We start from the raw sequence: 24,374 nt of genomic DNA on the forward strand, positions 1-24,374 counted from the left end.
CGACATCCGTCGGTGCACCTGGTGACTTGTTTTTATTTATATTTGTTTTTATGCCAGACCTTAGTGGACCTTATAGTTTTATTTTGTCATATTTACCCCTCACACTTTAAAGGCCGGTCCGTGAAAATATTGTCTGACATGTAACCGGTCCGTGGCGCAAAAAAGGTTGGGGACCGCAGGTCTATACCCCCTACTGGGATTAGGATTGGGAGATTCCTTTGCTAGATTAGCTATGTTGTTGAAGTTCACTTCACTGGGTTATGAGAGCGTGGGATCTGCTGCCTTTATCTTCACCTCCTTCACACCCTGGTCAGTTCATCCACTGTATGTTTGAAGTATGACTGAGCTGTGGACACCACCAATCATTTACATTACATTTTGGTATTTGTATGATTTTGTTTTTGTTTGTTTTGGGAGGATGGAAAAGTCTCACACAAATATAAATATATTTTACATATACTTTTTTCACACAGTTTTTGTTTATTTTACTATAAATGTTATATTAATTAAAAAAATCTAGATGATCAACTTTCATATTAGAATGTTACATCAAATTTAAAAACCTGCAAAGTTTTTCTTTCTGAACTGTGTGTAAAAATGAATGACTGGAAAATGAAAAAATCTCAGCATCCTGGCATAACTTCTCTGGTCAGCGTCTACATTCTCTACTCTGTCAGGATCGGAAGAGCTGATGAAATTAAAGCTAATTTAGATTAGATTCAGCAAACGATGTGCAAGGTGAACAGAACGTTTATTATGCGATTGGAAGCGACATAACGGAAATGACATCGTCGACGCTTGTTTAGTATTTTACAATGCAGTTAATCTACGGACACAAAGCAGGCTTAGGACTAATGGTCAAGACTCATCTTAATAATGATACTGAATAACTATTTTAATTGGAAAGGGTTTGTTTATTTTACAATAAACAAAATATTTTAGTGGAAAAATTGTTTAAATGTTTAAGCGTTTAGAAAACTTTTCGACGGCGCTGTTTCGTTTGCGGTGACTAACCTAAAAACCACTTTGCTCACATCTGCTCACATTTGAAATAAAACAATATAGGGTGTAAAAACGGTTTCAATGACATTCTTACTTCAACGTGCTTGTTGGGAGACGTGTACATGTTCTCTTTAGATTTTGGAAGAAAATATACAAGTTTCCTCCTCCGAGTATAATAATTAACATTCAAGAATAGTCTACAACTTGCTACTAATCCGAATAAAAATCATGTATGATTTGATTGCAAGATACGGACTGCTCAGCAATGTTACGCGGTCATGATTTCCGCTTCTTTCGACGGTCTGCGGTCCTCCACTAATAAATGTATCATACTTTGCGACTTAATTAGAAGATTACAAGCAAGGAAAAAAATGCCAAACACAACAGTCAGCGACAAGACACAAAGCACGGCAATTTGTACCACGCACATGATAAATTGTTGTCGGTCGTCCATAAAAGGCGCTCCAAACGCGTCGTTTGTGGAAGGCGCAGCAGAGACGTTGCAGCATCCTGGCCAAGTCAGAGTCCGGTTAAGGAGTCCGTGAGAGGCGTTCATTCCGGCTCGGCTCCTTGCGACCAAACAAGCCGGTGAAGATTGTTAGTTTGCCAAAGTGGCCGCAGCACCTTTTAAACGAAACGGGCCATTTACTTATAACGGTCAGTAAAAATCTTCTAACATTTGTCCTTTCATAAGTTTTGATGTTCAGATATCTCTTCAGCAGTCGGTGAGTCCATAGTATATAATGAATGGATGCTGAGAAACGCGGTCGCCGGGGTTTCAGCGCGTCTTGAACAGCACAGAGAGATTGAGGCAAATGATGGACCACTGACAGCCAGAGGAAGAAAAAATCTGGAGCCGTATTTGGGGCGGGTGTGATCCTGCTTATGACCGCCCGATGGCGCTGTGGTGCTATTTATGGAAGTATGTGCATTACACAACTGATGCTTGAATTTGTCTGACCAAATGAGCCATAATTATTTTAGTTAAGGTCCACTTGATTTTACAACTGCTATTATATATATATATAATGTATAGTGTGTGTGTGTGTGTGTGTGTGTGTGGGGGGGGGGGGGGGGGGGGGGTTAATTTTGTAATTCAGAAAGCTTTTGACAATAACTTGGATTTTGCTTTAATAATTAATAGTCTTAATATTTAGGCTATGCCTTGATTTTTCATCTTTTTAGATTTAAAGAGTGTTGGAGTGTAAGATTACACTTTACACACTTTACACAGCTAAAAAGATTTAACATTTACATTCCGAATTCATCATTCTGTATTTTGCCTCAGGGGGTGGCGCTGTGTCTCTGCCTGGCTTGTTCTGAGTGTCACTGTGAATTACCACGGCAAGGCGAGAAACACTGTGTCAGCTGCAGTCGCCATGAGTGATAATCCCAGCGAACACTGAGTTTGCCAGCGCGCTCTCCATCATGTCTAAGTGGCATTAGTGAATTCGTTCGGCGGGGCCAATTTTTAAAGCCAGAAGCTGATGTGGAAGGCGTGGCATTTAGGGCCGGGCTGCAAGCACCGCCCATTTCTGCAGTTTTATAGCCTAAAGTGACAAGTCCCACAACACAGTCTACAACGGCTTCCTTGGTGCTATACTATAAGTGTGTGTGTGTGTGTGTGTGTGTGTGTGTGTGTGTGACTCATTTGACTGTTTCCACAGTAACAGCAAGATATGAGATGACTGGTATTATTGTTTTGAACTTTTAGAATAACTACACTATATAGAACATCCTATATATTTACATAGCATTTTAATTTAGGAGTAGGGGTTTTGTCGAAATAGCAGGAGTATCATATTAATAGCTATATTAATATATTAAAAATTAATATATTTTTGTCATTAAATTCAAAGACCATTATTTGTGTGCCATTCTTGTGGGTTTATCAATGACCTGTTCTATGGTCTGTCAACTTCCTTAAAACTGAAATAAAAGTGAATTTGTTTTACAATAGTTTGTTCTGTGTCCTTCACCATCAGTTCACAAAACAGAAAATGATCAATTTCTGGCATTGGGATCACTGAAAGCTATGGTCATATTTTCATCCTTATTTTTAAGCAACTACACTTTAAATGTGGTGATTGTGTTTCCTTCAGGACACATTTAGAGTGAGGGACTGATACAGAGCTGGTTTCTCAGATGCAGATTTGTCTTGTAGATTTGATAGCATGTTGGACATCAACATGTCTCCACATAGGAACAGTCACTTTTAACCTTGGTTCAAAGCTTTAGTCCCTTCATAGGATGCATGGTTCTTAGGTGAAATCACATCGGGTACAAGCTGCTCTGCCACTGGTCTCCATGATTCCAGTGTTTCAAAAGGTGTTTTCCCAGAAATGGCTGGATAATTTCCCAAATGTTAAGAGGTCCCTTCTTAGCTAAAGGAAGGGGGTGTGTTTTGTCTGTAGTTTGTGTGTTTGAGGAGGGTATGTGGGGGGGTATTGAGCCACTTCTCTGCGTAATTGCAAACGTCACTGCCAGATTCTGTAGCCATGCATCAAGACTTTTCTCATTCTTGTGACTGTAGCTGAGCTGAAGGCTGCTTCTGTCTTGTGGTGTTCTCATGCCCAGAAGCTGCACTATGATTCTTTATCATCTGCTCTAGTGTGAATGGTGTAATTGTTTGAGAGGGAACTGATGGGGGGAACAGGGAGCAGTCATAACCCTCCTAGCTGGAGAGGCTCTCCTCAGAGAGGAACACCTCCTTTCAGCTCTGTAGCAAGACAACCATCATCTGTTCCTATTGTCTTTCTACTATCATTTCCCCCTGTCACTCTCCATGTATATACTGCATTAGCTGCCTATACATAATCTTACAGGTCAGTGCACGAAATATGACCAGGTGTTTGTGTCAAGAAAAAAATGATTGATTGCTTTTATGTCTTTGCCCTGCAGTCTTTGCCACCGAGATGGAAATCCTCAGCTATTTGCATAAATGGCTTTGCATTAATGAGATTCAAATAGGTTTAAATGTATTTAATATTATCTAAAGATTAGATAATGTAGCTTTGTATGGGGTCAACCTGAATAGGTTTTCTCTTTGTGTGTGTGTGATAATTGTCACGTAATAAATCTCAGATGAAGCAACTAAACTGAAATGTAGAAAGTCAATTTTGCTTTGGTGCAGTCGCTCAGCTATAAAGATAATCACATGGGCGGCACCTGGTGTGTAGGTAGATCCTGCTTGAGTGTGACTGGCGAGATGTCTGGCTTCGGCTCATGGCGCCTTGAATGACCCATGGGGTTTAAGCCCTGAGCTCATTTCAGGCCCAGGGCAAAACTCCAGGCCCATCTCAGAGCGCTCAGATTTGATCCCTCCATGCCCACCCCCCATGTCCCCAGAGGGTGTGCGGGAAGTTCCCCTGGGTGTGTGTGAGAAGAGGCTTCCACTGTAATTTCATCCCTTTTCAGAGGACAAGTCCTGTTTGTGGCCCGCATGCAACGTGTGTGCTTTTACTTTCAACACGCCTGCCCGGCACAGTGCGAACCAGACGTGCAAGCCACAGGTTTATTCTTGGAGTGATAGTGACTTTATCCAGTTACATCCTTCTGGAAGAGCTGTAGTATTTTTTTTTTAAATGAATGCAGTCGTGACCTTCAGATGTTCTTCAGACGTTCTTATTAGGTCGCTGCAATGTTCAGCAATCTGCAAGTTTAGCGTGCAAATATAGATCAACGACATAGAACATAAGAACTGTGAGCCTTTGTGTTTCCTTCAAGTATAAAATTTGCATAGACATACAGTGAATCTATTGTGTGCTGTTTTCTTGGTTTGCATTTAATAGCAAAACCGTAAGGAGCAAATTTATTTATTCGTTTATTATCGGCTTTACTCTTTGTCTTTGCAAACATCTGAGTCTTGAAGCGATTTTATTTTGCTGAGGAATCACTACTGCTGCATGACTTCTTGAAGAGTAGCTTTCTGGATTTTGAGCAAGTACAAGTTTTGATGATCATTTGAGAGGAATTGTGCTTCTTGGAACCACAGCTTTCAGTATGGCCATGAACACCTTTCGTTGTCAAAGTTGCTCTCCGCTGCTTTGAAAGAACAGCTGATCGAGTTACTGAATCACAAAGATGAGCTATAAATACACACCACAGGACTTCCTCCGTCACGCCCCTGTCTTGGAGCAGAGGGTACAACTCTCACTGATTCTTATTCACAAAAGGACAACAGCTCTGAGCCAAACGACAGCGTTTCTGTGAGCCTGGATGCTTTTGCCTCTTACATAATTATATCCACTTATACTGTAAAATAGGCTCAAGCAGTTGCAGTGACAAATACCAATAATGATTTTTTTATTTTTCTAAATGCGATTTTATCATACAATTTCAATATAAACAATATGGTCTGTGTTAGGGGGGGTACAGAGGCAGTTCCAATTCTTGTGTTTATAGTTATAATAGACATACATTCTCAGATGGTGGAGTATTTTTGGTGGATATAAAGCCAGAGTGTGTTATAGGATGGTTTGTTTTGTTTTGTCGTTTGATTCTGTACTTTATCTCAGAAGCTTCCAGTGTGAACAATTCTGACCTGCAGTTCAGCCGGTGTAGCTGGTGGAGTGTGACGTCTTCAACACCACCATCATGGGTTTGGTTCCCAGGACACACACACACTAATATACTGACAAATATGTGAGTTGCTTTGGATGGGAACAGCTTCTGAACGAGGAAAAGTAATGCAAAGAGAAGTGAGAGGAGATTTCAGCAAGAGCGGAAGTACGCTGATGTGAATATTGATCCCACACCTTAAACACCGTATTCATGAACTGAAAACAACAAAACGCCAATTGACACAAGCATTTAAAACCCATGAACCGGACAGGAAGGAAAAATATGTTTATACACATATTGTTCGTGAACTCCGTAGATAAACTTCAGTTGCAATTCATGTAAATTAATTATTGTATATGTATCAAACATCTATTTTGAATTAGACCATATACCACACCAGTTATTCTTGCTTTGCTGGACTTCACAGTCCCCAGATCTTAATCATATAGAGCATCTCTGAGACGAGGTTGAACGGGCTGTTCAGTGCATATCGGTGCCTTCATCTAGTTTGCTGTAACTGCGAGAAGATATCCTGTCCGCATGGGCCAAGATTCCTGCCAAATGATTTCAACACCTACTGGAATCTATGCCACGATGAAGTGCTGTGGTTCTGAAGGCTAAAGGAGGTCTAACGTCCTACTGGGTCTTGTTAATAAAGTGGCCATTCAGTATGTGTGTGTGTGTATAAATATATAACACACTTTGCTTGAACAGCTGATGAAAGTCTGAAACGTCATGCTTCTCTGGAAACTTTGTACAACAACAAATTTAAGTGGCCTAAGACTGTATTTGTTTCCTCCGTGTACTTTTAACCAACACTTTTGCAGAAAATGAAACCCAGGCCGGCATCGTGATTTACATAAGCTCATACACCTCCCAGCATCCCCTGTAACACCGAGGGGTCCTTTAAATGCCCCTGCCATGTGGATCCACACCCCCCACCCATACCCCCGAGACTCTGCTGTAGTTCCTTTATAGATGACATTCACGGCATACAAGGACAGGCACACCCCCCTCATCAGGTGTGGTGTCATGGGTGCAAATTACAGTGGCCCAAAATTAGGCCACAGAATTTTGTGTTCCAGAGGGGATATGTGACACCAGTCAGCTTATGCTGCATAGCGTGACTAGGTCAGACACCAGAGGGGTCTGGATTGAAATCACCTGTGTGAGTTTTGAAGTTTTGTTTTTTTTTTCTAATGCACAAACACAGCAACAGGCTTGTGTAAGGTGACACCCGGCCTGTGAGTATGGGGGCCCGTCACTCCAGATCTGTATGTTTCTCTGTCTTAGTTGGGTCCCATGGACCAGCCCTCCCTGCCCAAAATCGATGCCTGTGACACGGTGACGAAATGCTGTGGATGAAACCTGAGAAGAGGAACGTCCTTCCCTTACAGCCATGTGGGGTGTGTGTGTGTGTGTGTGGGGTGTGTGTGTGTGTGGAGGGGGGTTGCTCAGCCTCTTCCCAGCAACTGCAGCAAACTCACTTCTCTCACTGAGTCACTTCTTATGACATGAAGAGAGCTCATTTTTGTGTGAATTGCTAAAACATGTCAAATGAGTAAGGCTTGTCAAGGCATATATTATCACCCATGTCTCTTTGATATTCACTGCTAATCATGATTCCAGTGGGCAAAAAGATACATTATATCATGTGAATAAAATGTAACATGCACACAGGGACTGTAAGATGCTCAATCATCCTAACACGTATTCGTGTAAGCAACAAGAGGGCACTGGTTTTTCCCCGAACACATCTGGGGTTTGGAGTGTGTTGAGTGTAATACTGCCAGCCTTGACTCAGATGAATCCAGCTTCAAGCTGGTTTCTTTCGTGAGGGAGACAGACAAGACTCCTCCAGAAAAACCACCTGCATGCAGCCAGTGTGGCAGCTACGCACACACTGGAAGGCACCGCATGAAACTAGCTGAATATTCACCACACAAGCTAGATCGGGACATGCGTTTGGTTCTGGAGAGCCTGGTAGAACGCTTGCTTCTCCTCTCATCTGCACCTGATGGCCAGAAAGTGTTCTAGACTGTTCTAGAAGTGAGTCTGGAAGTGTGAAGGGCATCGTGGGGTTATTTGTGGGTGGAGTAAAGATGATGAAATGCATCACACTGATTCTTCATCATCTTTTATATATAGTGCTTGACAACAATAGTAATGAAAGATAAACAATATCTAAGAATATCAAAAATATTATATCAAAAAAGGAAAAAAAAAAAAAGAAATCTATAATGCCCAAACTTTCTCGCTATTCCAATATGCGGACAAAATATGCAGCCATCTCCATAATACAGTACATACAAAAGTGCATACCCCAAAATCTGTCACACTAAATAAATGAATCAGTGCTAATACTCAGAGAAACGAATGCTTGAATACAGAGGTCGTCTGTAAAGTACCTGCACTGGCTTTCAAAAAGTATATCAAACATTTAACTCACAACTACTAGAAGGAAATGTATAGTCACTAATGTAACCTGCTCCATTCCTGCCCTCTCAACATGTACCGCTTCATCATGGAGATGTGAGCCTGTGTACCAAAGCCACTTATTTATGTGATGTAAGCACAACGTTTATGGGGAAACACCTGGAGGCCCCATTCCGTGTACCTCCTTATGCTCCTGGTATTAAAGCCTGTACAGCTGGAGTATTGCTAAGCAACGAAAGGTCAAAGGGCTCCTACTGTCCTCTCCAGGTAGCATATCTCACCTGTAAATCTGTCTCCCACGGCGATGTGGAATACAGTACTCAATCGCATTCAGCTTTCAATCTGCAGCCTAATGCGTTATTGCCAATAAATGTGAATTATTGAAGTGATCGTAGCTTTTTTTCCCACTCAGGCATTGTTTTAAGTTAAGGATGGTTAAGGCTGGATTTGTAAATCATTAGTAAACATTATTGGTTTGGTCCATGGCCTCTTGAGCTTCTAATAAACCACCGGTGTGTGTTTTAAGCACCATTGAGTTCTGTCGATGTCATCGACACGTATGCCTGGAATATACAAAGTTGTAATACTGTTTAAATAGGATCTGTGTATGTTTGCTCTGTTTAAGCTGTCCTGACACCACGTGCTGTGAGTGTGGTCACCCACGTATCGTGATGAGTATGGTAGAGAAGTCAGGAAGCAAAATGTCTCAACTCCATAAAAAAGGCAGAGAAAGTACAGTTGCCAAAGCACAGGGACAAATATTGGCAATCCTGTAGGATCTTCCAGACTGTTCCAGCAAGACCATTTAACTTCTTCCAAGTGTGTAACGTTGTGAGAAAGAGATCTGGGCCTTCTGGCAGGAAGATGGTAGTGGTACACCATTATCATTCATTAAAGTCATTCCAAGAAAGTGGAGAGGAGTAGACGTTAGAATCCTTTAACAGGAAGCCTCAGGTGCTCCGTGTTTGTACACATCTACTCAGAGTCTTTAGTCAAGCTCACATAATCAGACGTCTTTAGCGCATGTGACATGCTGCCCCCACACAACACCCACACCACCCAAACCCCTGGGTGTCCCCCCCCCTCCCCTCTCCTCCCACCCTTCAGAAAGGCAGCGTGTCCATGAAGATCTTGTCCACGATCGGTGGAGGCGGGACCAGGTCCTCCAGCTTCAGGTAGAAGATGCGCTGCAGCCCCTGGGTGCACAGTGTCCTGAGTTCGGGGAGCTTTCCCAGCAGACGTGACAGGCAGCTGGGACGTACGCCCTCCAGGGCGCCGGCTGACACGTGCTCCTTCAGGCAGGAGATCAGGCAGCTCTGGAACTCCTCCACTCGTTTGGGCTCCTTCAGGCCGTGCCGATCTGCAGGAAACACAAGTCAGTCTGAATCTGAATTTTAGGACTCTTATCGCATACCATGAAGTATACTGTATGCGGACGTCAATAGATATTATGTTATCAGACAAATTCAATCTTAGTAGAAATGTAGTTTTAAGTCTGATACCAGATGCTTCTTTTTCTTAACTTGCAATGACTATAGGATTTAAAAATAAATCCCCCCCCCCCCCCCCACATGCTTCCACTATGAAGTACCTGTTATGATGACGAGACTGGCCAGGCAGCAGAAAGACGCCACATCAAGGTTCAGGCGATGCAAATTCTGGGAGAACTGCATGATGGAGTCAATCCAGTCACCGAAGCCCCGCGCACACTGCTTATGGTGCAGGACCGTCCCGTTGCAGAAGATGAGTTTGCCCGTCTCTGGGTTTGATCTTAATTAAACATGAAGAAATACGTTTGCTAAAAACTCTTAAGGCAGAGATACATTAGACACTATGCTTGATTCACCAGCTTTGAAGTGGAAGGCAATGATATCTGCAATACATTTATCCCACCAGCCACTTGACTAGGAACACCTTGCAAGCAGTACAGTTGGACACTGTAGCCCACCTGCTACTGCTGTACATTTGAAGACTGTAGCCCATATGCTATTGTTATACAGTGTACACTGTAGCCCACCTGCAGGCCTAAAGAGTATGTTAGCCATGTTCTAGCCCTTTATCGGCAAGTCAGCAGAGGATGTGTGGCCAGTGCTGAGTAGAGCACAGGATGGCTAGTGAATAGCAGATGCTATTAGATGGGCTACAGTCTGCAACAGTACACCTGCAGAATGCTGTAAGGTGTTCCTAACCCGAGGGGCCGAGGGTTGGTGAGTGAGATGAGGAATATGTCTGCTGCAGCCTACCTGTGTGCTAGACGCAGAATAAAGAGCTCGACAAAGGCCGACTCGAATAGTAGGTCTTGATCCTCCTTACAGAAGGCCGTGAATCCTGGGATGTTCTCCGCCCACTTTCTGATCACACTCATTGATCCTGTCAGCAAGTCATAAAATTGCTGGATGTCACTGGCATCCTCTTTTTCAGACAAGCTAGCCACCGTTTCCTGATACTGAGAGAGGACAGAGGCGGAAGAAAACAAGGCATTTGAGATGTGGAACTTTAACATGAAAATAGGCAGTCACGAAAATAACGAAGCAAAGCATTAAGTACGTAAAATTTATTTATATAGCGCTTATCCTAGACAGCAATCACAAAGGCTTTACACAAGAGAACAACAACAATAATTCGAGCAGCCGAACAAAATACAATAAAATAAAATTAAGGAATTAGGATCAGCTGTGCTAGCATGCTGTAGGCTCCATGAGTCTGTTTGAGCCAATCAAAAGTGCTGGACTCACCTTTGAATAGTCAAGGCTTCCAGTAGATGGGTTTGAGTCAATATGTGCTGTGATAAGAGAACCAATTATGTTTGTGGGAGAGGATCCAGACTCTTGAACCGGTTTGGGTTTGGAAGGGAGACGGCCCCTTCGGCCCTTCAAACTGTCAGTTCGGACAACTGGAACACAAAAGGAAACAACGTAAATAAAATATTAACTGTCTACAGTAATACACACTGATCATGTTTTTATGAGTTTTAGAATCGCATGTTAAGGTATGCAAGTGTCTTATTATTGAAGTAGTCCATGTTTTTCTCAAATGTATTTGTAACAATGCAACAGGCGTGTGATGTGTGCGTGAGATAATTGCTCACCCTCTTTCACCATCCCCACTGCCAGGCACTTCTGAAAGCGACAGAACTGACACCTGTTCCTCCGCCGCTTGTCCACCGGACAGTCTCTGTTGGCCAGGCACACGTACTTGGCATTCTTCTGTACCGTTCTCTGAAAAATGCAAATAGGAGATTTAAACCTTGGGCTACAATGGGTACCCCAAATGAATCCTTGAACTAAGCAGACCAAATGTTAATAATGAGACCTTCTCATACACTCCACGCTACACTATGCCATACTGCAAAGGTGCTTCAACTATGAAATGAAGAACTTTCTAGAACTTTCTCCTTTTTTTTGGGGGGGGGGGGGGGGGGGGTGACAGTATTGAGTACAATAGAGAGAAGATTCTACACTCACCTTAAAGAAGCCCTTGCAACCCTCGCATGTGCGCACACCATAGTGTTGGCAGGAGGCGCTGTCACCACACACCGCACAACAGCCTTCACTTCCTGTGGGGCTCCTGGCTTTGGGAGACGCCTGAGCGTCCCCCTGGACCGAGGCGTCCGCGCCACTGTGCTCCAAGCAGAGCGGCGCGAAGCTGCCCGAGTGATTCAGAGAGAAAGGGTCCTGGTCTGGGATTGGGGCCGGCGGGTGTCGCAGTTGGGACAACTCCTCCCCAGTCACTGGGCCGAATGTGAAGAAGGAAGAGGACTGGGCGAGGGGCGTTTTCTCTGCTGCCCAGCAGCTGGGCTCTGGTGAACAGGACCCGAAGGTCCCGTCCCAGGTGGGCATGGGCTGGAAGCTGGGCGTTGAGGGCGACGGTGCGGAGTGAGGGCTGCTGTAGCAGTCGGGGCCGCCCGAGCTGGCCTGAGCCTCATCCACGTAGCTCAGGGTGAATGTACCAGGGTAGTACCCATAACCGTGTAGGTCTTCTGGACTGAAGGCTGAACTTTCTTGGTGGACACCTGCGCCGGGGGAGGCGGGTGGCGGTGGAGATCTGACAGGTGTAGGTATCAAACTCTCCCCCATAACCTTCGACCAGTGAGGTGATGCTTGGAAGGGAGGGGGTGGAGAACTGCTCTCGCTGATCGGTCACGTCCATATCCAACCTGGAGGTGAAGTCGGGGTTCAGAAACTCAGGGCTGAAGAGGGCGCTCTCATAGGACTGGATTCCATGTTGACTTTGAACACAGGTCATATCTGTGGAACACAAGCACAGCAGCTGTTTCTCAGTAACCCGAAGCTGAGACTTATGCCTGGTTGGTCAGGAAACCCCATCTCAGAGCTAGGGCAACGTACAGCATACAGGAGGTTTTGTGACCCTCAAACACCTTCAATACTTATTCCTTGTGTACTTCTGGCTAGAGCAGAGCACATTCTCTGAAAGCCTGAAGAGCAGTTTTGCCGAGCAATACTTATTTATACTCCCCATATGGGTCAGCATAACTCAGGGTTAAGACTCTAGACTCCAGGCTTTCACATGTGTGCCTGCGCTAAAGAGGCATAACGTAGACAAAATGGACTAATACCACCTAAGAGATGATGAAAAGCAAAAGAAAATGTATCACTCTCAAGTTGGCTAATCCCATCTCTCACATTTTAAATGTTTTAAATTTTGAATTAAGATTAAGAAGGTTATAATAAAGAACGTTTATTATTAGGATGTTTTATTTGGGTTAAGGAATGATCGAGTTAGAATCATCGACATCCATCCGACTTCTGTTCCTTACCTCGGGTTTTTACAATCACTTACTTTAGCGAAAACTACAAATGGAAGACACCAAGTATCCCAACCTAAACGACGTAAAAACTACGTAACGGACGTAACGCGCTCCGTTAAACTCAAGTTACCAGCGCGACGAGCTACAAATATGCACGGACGAACAAATCACATAACACTGCCCAAGCCATTTCCCGAATTCACACAGACGGCGGGTTGTGGTCGCCGACGGCCTGCAGGTTGAAGGAACCAGTGACCAATTCTGAGCGTGCGGCACCTGTTGCAGCCTAGCGCTTCACCAGCCTTACGGCTACTACTGGACTACGAACCGCTAAGAGACACAGAATATGTCAATTTCCTTTTCGCAGTTGCCTCAGCTAATAAAATACTAGTTTATCCTTTATAAATGCAACCCTTCGTTTTATCACGACTGAAGCGATTGAGCAGCTTATATGTCTGTCTGCAATCGTGTTAAAAATACGGATCGACTTCGTTTTCTTCACTATAGTATAGCACTAAAATACAACTTAGACAACTATCAAAACCACATATGGTTCATTACATTGAGTCATACTGTGATTTACTCTCAAGTAACTAGTGTTGTTCACTGATTCGAACTGATTTCTGTCTTAAGCGATAGAAATGTACGCAAGAAGTAAACAGAAAAGTTAAACCTACAGTCAAATTAAATATCAACCTACCTGATTATTAATTCTTCTGTGGGGTTTTTTTTTTTGGAATGCCCGTATTCCAAATAGTAGATCACACCATCTATACTCTCTTCAGTCGCAACAAGACGTTTTCTCAAATTTCTCCAGGCACTTTATATTACTAGCGCAGTTTTGCCGTGACGTAAGAGGTGCATCCTCTCAAGGCGTTCCACTCGCAAATATGGCCATGCAGGGGCGGAGAACTTTTGCGAATATTTCCGGACGCTAACCAATCAGACAACTTTAAGTCACACTGTGTGACGCACACGCGGGATTCCATTGACGCAAACAATCCGCACGTTTATTGTTCTAAATATAGTCGCGCAACCACTGGGTAACTCACTGAATTTGGTTAAAAATAGTTAAGGGGAAGATACAAATAACTAAGTGATAAGGAAAGAATAGCGTAAAATCCCTTTATGGACCATGTAAAGCGTTTACTTTGGCGATGTAACTTGACCAAGTGACCAATTAAAATAGATCAGGATAATTCATTTCCAACATTATCCAGAACATATTTAAATTTAATGACCACTTAATTTTATTAAACATATTAACATATTTTAGGGCTGTTACTGTAACTGGCGTCACATCTTTTCAAGATACTTAAAGAAAATTATCAGTGCTATGAAAAACATTAAATACTTAACAGAGATCTAAGACGTTTCGTTCTGCTAATCTGCTGTGAGGTGCTGCTAAACTAAAGTAAGAATAGGCTATATCTGTTATAATATAAAGTTACACCTAGCGCCTCTCACTACCTAAGGACACTTTAAACACACTGGACAATGGTATTCCATCGAGCCAACATAACCGTGAGACACTAATTATTACCAACAAACCAATATCAATTCACAGCATCACGCCCCTCCCTCAACAGTGATTCATCCATTTAAATTAATATTTTAATATTACAAGAATGGAAGTGCTCAACAGACAACCTGTCAGATGATGAAAAGCCCCCCACCCCTTGTTTAAACCTACACATAGGCGTCTCTTCTGCACCGGATAGCTCAGTCGGACCGTAGTTTGGGTTTCCACATCATAGCAAATAATGTACTTAATGCTGTCAAAATCAGTCCTTCGATTTTAGTTTTATAAATCGCTGCTTCATGACCTTACTGGGGATTTGACTTAAAACAAGGTCAGAGTTCCAGTCAAAGGAAGCCAAATAAGTGTCCGATGTCGCATGTCGCTCCACGCGCCTGTAGACTTCAATGTTAAACTTTGGCTGACGTTGCATGTTATCTTTTTAGTCCGAGAAGTGTTTGTAAATCATTTTGTCAGCAGTTAAATGTAGTTTAACTGCCGTTACAACTTTTGTGTCCTTTGTTGAAAAAAGCAGAGTATATACGTAGATTTTTTTTGTCAACAATCGTCTTGGTTGAATGGTTGAGATGGTAGATATCCCAGACACTTAACAAAAACACCCCTTCGACATTTCTCCGTTGCGCCAATAGTAAACTGATTTCTGTCCTCGTGGACCTTACTCCTACACATCTTTGAGTCCTTCATCTTCGCTGTGGTCACGAATTTTCACGAGTTTCCCTTGTTCGTTCCATTTACGATGCCAGCCCCCTAAGTCGCTCCAGCATCCTGTTCCTCTTTAAAAGTGGTGCGGTTTGAAAGATGAAAGGAAGCTTTCTCCGACCGATCAACAAGCGGTTGTTTACCCGATGACGTCGACCAGGGTTCTGGGTGACGTAGAAGGAATCCTTCAAATGGGGAAGCCCAGCAGATTACGGTGAAAAGAAGACTCTCCTTACTAGAGGTCTGTCGCTGGTAAATGACGCGCTAGTCTTCGTTGGTTACATATCTAACGATGTCGGTAAATGCTACAAATTAACTTTGAATGTTTAAGCACTCAGGGCATTAGTTACTTATAGTTACTAGTAAGCTATAATACCCAAACGTTACATTCAAGACGTATTTTATACCACTAAAATAAGACCATCATCTTGCAGGCTTTAGGTTTGACGTTTGTGTTATTTGTCACTTAATGGTGTTTGTACAACGATCGTTTTTTTTATTGACAGCGAACAATCCCGTCAATTGATGTAAAGAAAGTCACGTGAGATGCCTATACTAACGTACAGTTGTAGTCTCTGAATAATGAATTTTGAGCTTAACTCTGAGGTTATACAAACGCTAACGGTGTTATACCGATTTTCCCAAACGTTTATGGTTACTTAAGTATTCTGCATGTAGCCTACATATAGGCTATGCAACATTATCTTTGGCACACTGTTTAAGTATAGTGTTTAAGGTCAGTGTTACTTTATAAACTCAGCACAGATAATCACAGTTAAAATAAGACTAGATGAGTGTGGTCTCAAAGGACTGTTCCTCTGCAAGCACGTGAGCAGGATGAACATTCACTGTGCACTAGTTATCTCTTTCAAACACACACACACACACACACACACAGAGAGAGAGAGAGAGAGAGTAGCTAGGCCAAGTCTGCTAGTCACCTGTAACTGAGACAGAATAATTTGGCACCTGTCTGGTGTCCCAACAGCACTAGTGTGCTGGTTTCTTTTGCATCTCATGCTCTTTCTGCCCGGTTCTGCTGACCTGCAGCATGTTGGCAGACCCTGGACCAGCCCTGAGTCTGTGCATCAAGCATGCTCCTGCGCTCGGCACTGCCATGCATGCTGTCTGTTGCTATGGTTGAATTGCTGAGCATCAGTTTGGCATAAGCAGACTTGTAAAAAGCACAATCATGAAATCATTTTATGGTACTTCTAGAGAAAACACAAGATAACTGTAGTTAAAGATTATGATTTTAGATCAGGCCAGGGTTAAGATTGATGTCTGTCTTCTACCCAGCTAAAGTTTCATTGTTCAAAGTCTGGTCTGAAGGCACATGTCTCTTCAGAAGGACTAGATTCACTTCCACAGATCATGTTATGGTATCACAGGAGGAGGATGTGGCCTCTGAGTCAACATCTCATTTTTGTGAAACTGAAATCTTCTCAGCCAAGGTGCAAAGCATGAGATTTTCAGATACTTTGTTAGAAGGCCACATAGAAATGTGTTCTGGTGTGCAGTTTTCATTTTCATTCCAAAGTTTCAAAAAGACCCGAGTCAGTATCTGTACACTGGGAGAAATGGGATCAGGTTTAACTTTCACTGCTGCTTTTAGGTCACTGACTACGTGACCAAACTGGACATTTTCCCCTTAGCACAGAGATACTGAATCTCACCTCACTGAAGACAGAGGAGACCCCTGCTTCAAGAGTGACCAGCTTCAGACTCCTCAGAGTGCACACTGCTGATGACCTCTCGTTCAAGACATCACACATGTTGAAAAAGATCCATCGCTGTCACCCCCTCCCCCCACTACAGCGCTGGTACATGCATGTGACATGGATCGTGCACACAAATGGGTATTGTGAATTTTCTAATACTGAACACATCTACTGTAAAGATACCTGTAGCCACTTTAGCCTGCACATTGGCACATACAGAGAATAGCTGAGACTAATTTAGAGCCTACTATACACTTTTGTGTGTGTGTGTGTGTGTGTGTGTGTGTGTGTAGTGTCTGTGTGTGTAGTGTGTGTGTGTGTGTGTGTGTGTGTGTGTGTGTGTGTGTGTGTGTGTGTGTGTGTGTGTGTGTGTGTGTAGTGTCACTAAGCATTGACTGACCTGTCACAGGCCTGTGAGGCAGTGTTGCAGTAGATTCTAGGGCTTCAAAAGCCTTATGGGCCAGTTCACCTTATCCTGTTTCACTTCTTACTGCAGAGTAAATAGACAGTAAATAGACAGGATGCCATATTTAAATATAGCCGACATTAACCCTATAACGCCATACGTATCATATTTGATACATGAGTTTTTGAGAGCCCTATATCATTAGCGTGATAACTTTTTTCCTTTAAAACCTGATGTATATAATTTGATACTTGTCTTTTGCCCTCTGGTGGCTAATCTGTGTACTGCAAGCACCGGCGGACCTTAATTTCCGACATCCAAAATGGCCGTTTTCAAAAACTGACTCACCTGTGATTTTGACTCGACATTTTTACCAATTTTGGAAAGGTTAAGGTAAGAAAAACATTCAAACAGTTGCTTTTACTTCAATATGAATATTTAGTGGATTTATACAACTTATAATTATTTAATATTTCATAATTTATTTTATTGTAAAATCGTGTTGAAATTGTGTGTATCAAATTAGATACATCCGTTATAAAAGGTAATTTATCTGTAAATCATTATTTTATTGCATTTCATGCATTATGCATTGAATAAAGCAGCATACATTCTTGATTATTTTAGTAAACTAACTAAGGGTTTAAATGATTTCATTGGTTATATTTAGAGTAGAAACTGAAATATTTACAGCCTATTATATATATATATATATATATATATATATATATATATATATATATATATATATATATATATTATAGGCTGTAAATATTTCAGTTTCTACTCTAAATATAACCAATGAAATATATATATATATATATATATATATATATATATATATATATATATATATATATATATATATATATATATATATATATATATATATATATATGCAACCTGCTGTATTTATATATAATATATATATATTGATATATAATATATATATATATATGCAACCTGCTGTATGATGGTGATTGGAGGAACACCACCACCTCGCAAAAGGCCAACCTCAAGTGTGCCCCCTGATGTGAGAAAGGATGGCATTGGCCATTTCCCAACATGGGAAACCCGACAGAGATGCAAGCACTGCACAGGCAATCACTTCTCCCATGTCTACTGTTGTAAATGTATGGTCCATCTTTGCTTGAACAAGGACAGAAACTGTTTTCTCGCTTACCACAATGCAAAATAAAGATGCTGTGAACCAAACTAACTGAAAGATTACTCCTCCAGCCTACCAGTTCCATTTATGTTTTTGTCTTTGCTGAACTTGGCTCAAACCCACAAGTTATTTCAGGATTTTGTGGCGATCCCAATGTTTTTTAGGGTCTTTTGGAGATACTAATTGTTATTTTCTAAGTTTGAAATTAGCTGAGTAAAACTTTAAAGGAAACTCAGAGTGTAAAGGGTAAAACAGAATGATGTTATGTTTGTTTTTGTTCATAACGCTGTGAGCAATAATTAGCAAGAAAGGTCCGGATGTATCAAATATGATACAAAACAAAACTCATATATGCAATGGGTTATTTACTTTTTTTTTATATGTATTTGATAAATGGTCAAATAAACACTCCAGTTTCAAAAATTTAGAATTTTCTGGCAATTTCTTGGATGGTTAGGCTTTACAGGGTTAATTGTGGTGAGCAGCGTGCAGGAATTTCTGCCCCCCCCACCCCCCGACCCATTGGGCATGGCAGTAACTTGCACCGTCATTCAGATGTCTGCAGTTTAAGGGGTGAGTGGTCGTATTTTCACTGAATCTGTTGCATAGCGTTCTAAACCCAGAGCTAGCGTACATCTGGTATGACAACAGGGATTATGTTAGGATTATACTGCAAGTTCTTTATGCCATTCAGAGCGCATCACAGGGGAGGTGGCCCAGCCAGTGAGCATAGCGCACATAGAAGACATCTATTACAAAACAAACCATGACACCATGAATACAATAACCGATAAAGACATGCTGCAAACACTAGTGTTTAAATACCTACATAAAATACGATGAGATAACAGGGTGCAGGTGTCACTTGTCAGTGACTAACCAAGAGGGGTGTGGTTACAAAATGAAACATAACATGTGGGTGTGTTGACCCAGAAGCACAACACGGGCAGTGCCACGTGGAGCAGTTGGTGGGGCAGGGGGAGGGTTTGCAGGGGGGCAGGAGGGCAGGAGGGCGGGGACGGGGACGGGGGCGGGGAGAGGGTGGTGCATGATGGAGCTTCCCTGATCCCTGAAGCAAAACATCAGGTGATCAGTTTCAGTGCAATTCCAAATTACAATGGCAGATTTGGTTGATCTTGGAACAAGACATGTTCAAGCTGGTGCCAAATAAGAATTTTAAAATCTAACAGTTCCGATTTGTGGTGTGCCATGCTCACAGGAGGGTGACAATCTGGCGGAAGAAGCATGAATCAATGAGCTATTCGTGTCAGGTGTCAACAGTTCAGACTGGTGCAGATGAAGTAATGGTGTGGGGAATGTGTTCTTGGCACACCGTGGGTCCTTGGATATCTGAGAATGGATGTCTGGTCCATGTCTGGTAGGGCTCACCTTAGCTGACCAAGTTCGTCACTTCATCACAGTTTTTTACACTATAGAAGAAGAACACCTTCAACAAGACAATGCACAATGCGGTCGTATAGTCATGGATTGGTTCTAGGAATAAGACTGAGTTTCCTTGCTTTGCTGGACTTCACAGTCCCCAAATCTTAATCATATAGGTCATCTCTGAGACGAGGTTGAACGGGCTGTTCAGTGCATATCGGTGCCTTCATCTAGTTTGCTGTAACTGCGAGAAGATATCCTGTCCGCATGGGCCAAGATTCCTGCCAAACGATTTCAACACCTACTGGAATCTATGCCACGATGAAGTGCTGTGGTTCTGAAGGCTAAAGGAGGTCTAACGTGCTACTAGATGAGTGTTTATATAAACCCACTGGCAATTTTTTATGCCGCCTGAAATGGATAATTTTGTTATTCACATTTGTGTTGTATGAATGCAGCTGTCCGTTAGAACATACTGATATTAGTTGTAAAAGGATTGTTCGTACATGTAGATATTGGTTTGTAATGAAATTAACTGCAGCACAGGTACATTGTGACCCATTCTAATCTGTGGAAATACATGCTTAAGAAACTTGTACTGTAATGAAGATTATTTTGTGTTGTTAATGTTACATTCATTCGACAGTCCACCGTTGAATTAGCGGCATGGTGCCAAGCCAGTAAACGTTAGGAATGTACGCAATTTATACTCACATATCCCACCTACTGGTGACTCGTGAAATAGGCTGAGTTAAACCAGTAATTCAAACTGTTTTGCAATGTAGCCTACCGTTTTGGTCTATTGTATATGCCAAAAAGAGCCCTTCTTGAATATAGAAACAAGTTAAGATTCACCTGTTTTGCCGAAACCTTTAAAACGTACACTGGCAGGATGTATGTCTAGTTTGATTAAACAGACCCTATGACTTCAGCATCAGCGTCAACCCTGCTCATGTTGCGAAACATTGCGTTGAGCGCGTCGAACATAAAGCTAAATTCACAGCAGAACTCAGTTAAAAACAAACAAGACGTGCGGGGAAGAAAACCTTCATTATTAAACACATTCATGAAGCATGAACTGGAAACTAACAATGACCATTTGTAGCCAGACATTTTGCTACACGTGCAATGCACGTGTTGCGATAAAAGTACTGCAGAATGCCCAGTTTCGTGTGGTTCATGATACACATTCGGGTAATCCCAAGGTTACTTATTAAACGCCAAAACGTTAGCATGCTGAATTTCAGTTGTGAGCTGTATTTCACTTGTGATAAAGGTGTAAATTTACACGCAATTTACGCCTAACCTTCCTAAAGTGATTTTGGATTCATGTTTTAAACTACACTAACATACGTCAGCGTAAATATATTTTACTTTGTAATTGGACACGTGCGTTTATTCACTAGTCGTGGCCGAAGTATAACTTTCTGGAATACGCACAGTGGCGATGAACATCCTCGCGTGGATGTCTTGGTCCTAAATTGCCACTCGTCAACTTTAATGACTACAATTTCCCCCCACAAGAGGGCGCTCTTCGACCATGTGATAGGCCTACAGCCTATATGCACAAGACTCTTGTATAACAAACCCAAATTCATAGCCGTTCATATAGGCTACCCTCCATTTCAAATCGGAATTATATTCATATTCTATAGTGCATATCAGTGCTAATTTTCCACTAATTATTAAACAATCAGTTATGTTGTTTGCACAAATTAGTACAATTTCATACAGTAGGACAATGCTGTGTTAGAGCACAGAGAGCCTTGTCTCGTTGCTCTGCTCTGAGAAGACCTTATTGAGTGTGCCCACACTCGCATTCTCTTGCCTAGTAAATTACCCACTCATACCCCCCCCCAACACACACACACACACACACACACACAAATGCGCAGATGCACTGTTTCTCATTGTGCGCCCCCCCCCCCCCTTTTTGCTCGTGTTCCACTTTGGCAGACTGTTTTCCACCACATAAAACACATAAAATGTGCTTCATTGCGTTTGGTCTTATGTAAGACGTTTTTCCAGAAGCACGATCCACTTTGTCGGCTGTATGTATGCATTAATGAGTCCACTGCCACGTATGACTTCATCTATGATTCATCTAATTAAGTTTGTGCTTGGGCTTTATAAGTGTAATGCACCGAAGCCCCGCGTGCCCAGCACGTGAGGCCGTATTCGGCAGGGCTGGGTGGGGAGCTGTTGTCTGCTTTCCCCGAACTGCACAGGAAAGCGGGCAGGAAACACGCAGCTCCGGGCCCAGTCAGGAAAAGAGGCGCAGCTCCGCGTTCCACACGGGCCCGGACGCACGCGAGGCCTTGCAGTCTGATAATGCAGTCTCGCTCTTGAGCACGCTGGCCTGAGCAAGGCATTTCCCTCATTCTGCACATTTGTTGGAACACGTGCCCACCCTGAACGCAACAAAATACCGCTCACAAACATACTGTTTTATTGCTTACTTTAGATCAAGTGGCGTTGTGGTGCAGAGCGGCGCATAATATAGATCTCGTATTTGACACACGGTGGAGTTGATGCTGAAACCGCAGTATTGTTGAAGGATTTTTGAAATCCCTGCAGAACGGACTGGAAGTATGCTAGACCTCATTAAATTCAGGCCTCACAACGCATAAGCGACCACATTTGAAATATCCAAAATTTTCAGCATTGTATGCAAAAGTTGCAAAGGTTTGTGCTAGTTTGTCCACGGTGCGCTGAAGCAGCCAGTGAGTTTAAATACAGATTTATTTGGAGATTATATATATATTTGGTAATGAAAATCTTTGATTTTGTATTTGGCTAGTCCATTTCACTTTCATATGAATTTTCATATGAAACTTCTCATATGAACGTAGACTTCTTAACTGTAACTTAAATGATCTTGAGGTCAATGTATAAGTGTGAACAAACTACGTGAAAGTGTATAACCTGGGGCATCTAACAATCTAGATCACCTAAAGACTCTTAAGCATAAGAAAGTCTAGATCACCTCTAGGCTCTTAAACATATAATAGTCTAGATTGTCTCTAGACTCCTAGGTATGTTATCATCTAGATCATCTGTCTCTAGATTTCTTTCACAAACACAAACATTGGTAAAGAATCAGTAGTGATGTGTTTGATGGCTCAAGGACTGTGGTGAAAGCAGGAATAGAAATCACCACCTAGGTAAACCACAATCATTCTGAATGTGATTGTACTCGTTTCATAAAACCTTTTTTTTTTCTCCCAATTTCAGAATGAAAAGCACAAGAATACATGATGCCTGTGGCACCACACCATAGTGTGTTAAGATTCCAGTAACACACTATTAGTAAGTGTTAAACACTGAACCTGGAACACAACCATGGGCTGCACCAGGACAGTAAACCTGGATGCTACATGCTCCACACGACCCAGTGGTCTACAGAGACAATGGTAAGCTCAGCGATCTACTAAAGGAATTGTGGGTGTGGTGCTTGCACAAGTGTGCATGTTGAAGTGCGTACACACATGCGTGTCACTCAGTGCTTCAGACAATCACGAGAGTCTGAAGCTAACGGAAAAACTGGCAGGAGAGAGACTGTTAACCACGCAGCTTCCTCCTTCTCCCCACAGTACCCACCGCCCCAGAGCCAAGACACCAGAGCGATTGCATCAGTGCAACACTGTTCCTTCACTACAGACCTTTCAGCATCTTCACAGATATCTAACAACATACAGTTTGCACTTGGGAAAAACCTACTCAGAATATCCATTCATAGATGAGTGGGGCTGCTCCCCTCACAAATATGACTGATGTATTCAATTTATTTAAGCACATTTGTCACTGTTGGTTCCCAGTACACATGACTGAATGTTTTTTGGAGAAGCATCATCGTTCTTTCCAGAGGAATGACTGATTTTGTCAGGGGAATATGTTGCTTATCATATGCACTAGAAATACCTTGGTAAACTCACTCCTGTTTAAAGGTCGGTCACCAGGCAGGGGTGTAGTAATGGTGTGGTAATTGACGGGGTTTGTGCTTAGTGAAGGAGTGTCAGGTACTCCCATGCAGCCCGAGCAGGGAAATATGACCTGCCAGTGGCAGGAATTTTCACAGCTGGATGCCATAGCATTCCAGGCACAGGAAAAATGCGAGAACACTGTACAGTATCTTGGAGCTCCATCCTGTGACGCTGTCTTCGCAGTCTTGGAACGCTGTGATAGGAGTCCTGGAAAATCTGATGAGTCAACATCCTGACCTCTGCTGAAAAACACATCAAGGAGCATGGACTTGCAGACTTGGAGTGCCAAGCTGTTTAAACACACACACACACACACACACACACACGCACACACACACACACACACACACGCACACAGCCAATCCTGGCAGAACAGTGTGTTCTACCTGGTCTCTGATGTTTTTGGAAAATACCACTCAAACCAGTAACAAAAGTAGTACACATAAAATAAATGTGTGTGTGTTCTCAATTCTCAGTTAGTTCTCTATAGGGCCCATTTGCATCCAGTACATGGGCAGATTTAGGGTATTTAGACTATGAAATGGATTTTTGGAGTGATGTTGAATTCTTGGTGTGATCTCGAGTGTTTGGTATGATCTTGAACGATTGGTGTGATATTGAATGCTTAGTGTGTTCTTGAATGTTTGGTGTGATCTCAAGTGTTTGGAGTGTTATTTAATTCTCTAAAATGAAGTTGTGAGAATA

At 42.4% G+C, this 24,374-nt stretch overlaps 2 protein-coding genes across 2 annotated transcripts; both read right to left on the reverse strand.

The window, feature by feature from the left end:
* Positions 1-993: 993 nt before the first annotated feature.
* Positions 994-1,813, reverse strand: rprm3 (reprimo, TP53 dependent G2 arrest mediator homolog 3). The gene has a single exon (XM_077020881.1). The coding sequence runs from the start codon at positions 1,556-1,558 to the stop codon at positions 1,271-1,273; it is 288 nt and encodes a 95-aa protein (XP_076876996.1). The 5' UTR covers positions 1,559-1,813; the 3' UTR covers positions 994-1,270.
* Positions 1,814-7,685: 5,872 nt separating this feature from the next.
* nr4a1 (nuclear receptor subfamily 4, group A, member 1) lies at positions 7,686-15,118 on the reverse strand. Its single transcript, XM_077018717.1, is given in 8 exon segments — positions 7,686-9,361; positions 9,593-9,771; positions 10,245-10,447; positions 10,737-10,894; positions 11,090-11,219; positions 11,466-12,030; positions 12,032-12,248; positions 14,463-15,118. Coding segments are annotated over 8 exon segments (1,713 nt in total). The 5' UTR covers positions 14,467-15,118; the 3' UTR covers positions 7,686-9,104.
* Between the last annotated feature and the right edge of the window lie 9,256 nt (positions 15,119-24,374).

This window comes from Brachyhypopomus gauderio, chromosome 10, assembly GCF_052324685.1.
Source record: "Brachyhypopomus gauderio isolate BG-103 chromosome 10, BGAUD_0.2, whole genome shotgun sequence".
Classification (NCBI taxonomy): Eukaryota; Metazoa; Chordata; class Actinopteri; order Gymnotiformes; family Hypopomidae; genus Brachyhypopomus; species Brachyhypopomus gauderio.

Excerpts from the sequence above, each read along its gene's own strand:
- rprm3 (XM_077020881.1), bottom strand. The coding sequence starts at position 1,558 with ATGAACGCCTCTCACGGACTCCTTAACCGGACTCTGACTTGGCCAGGA.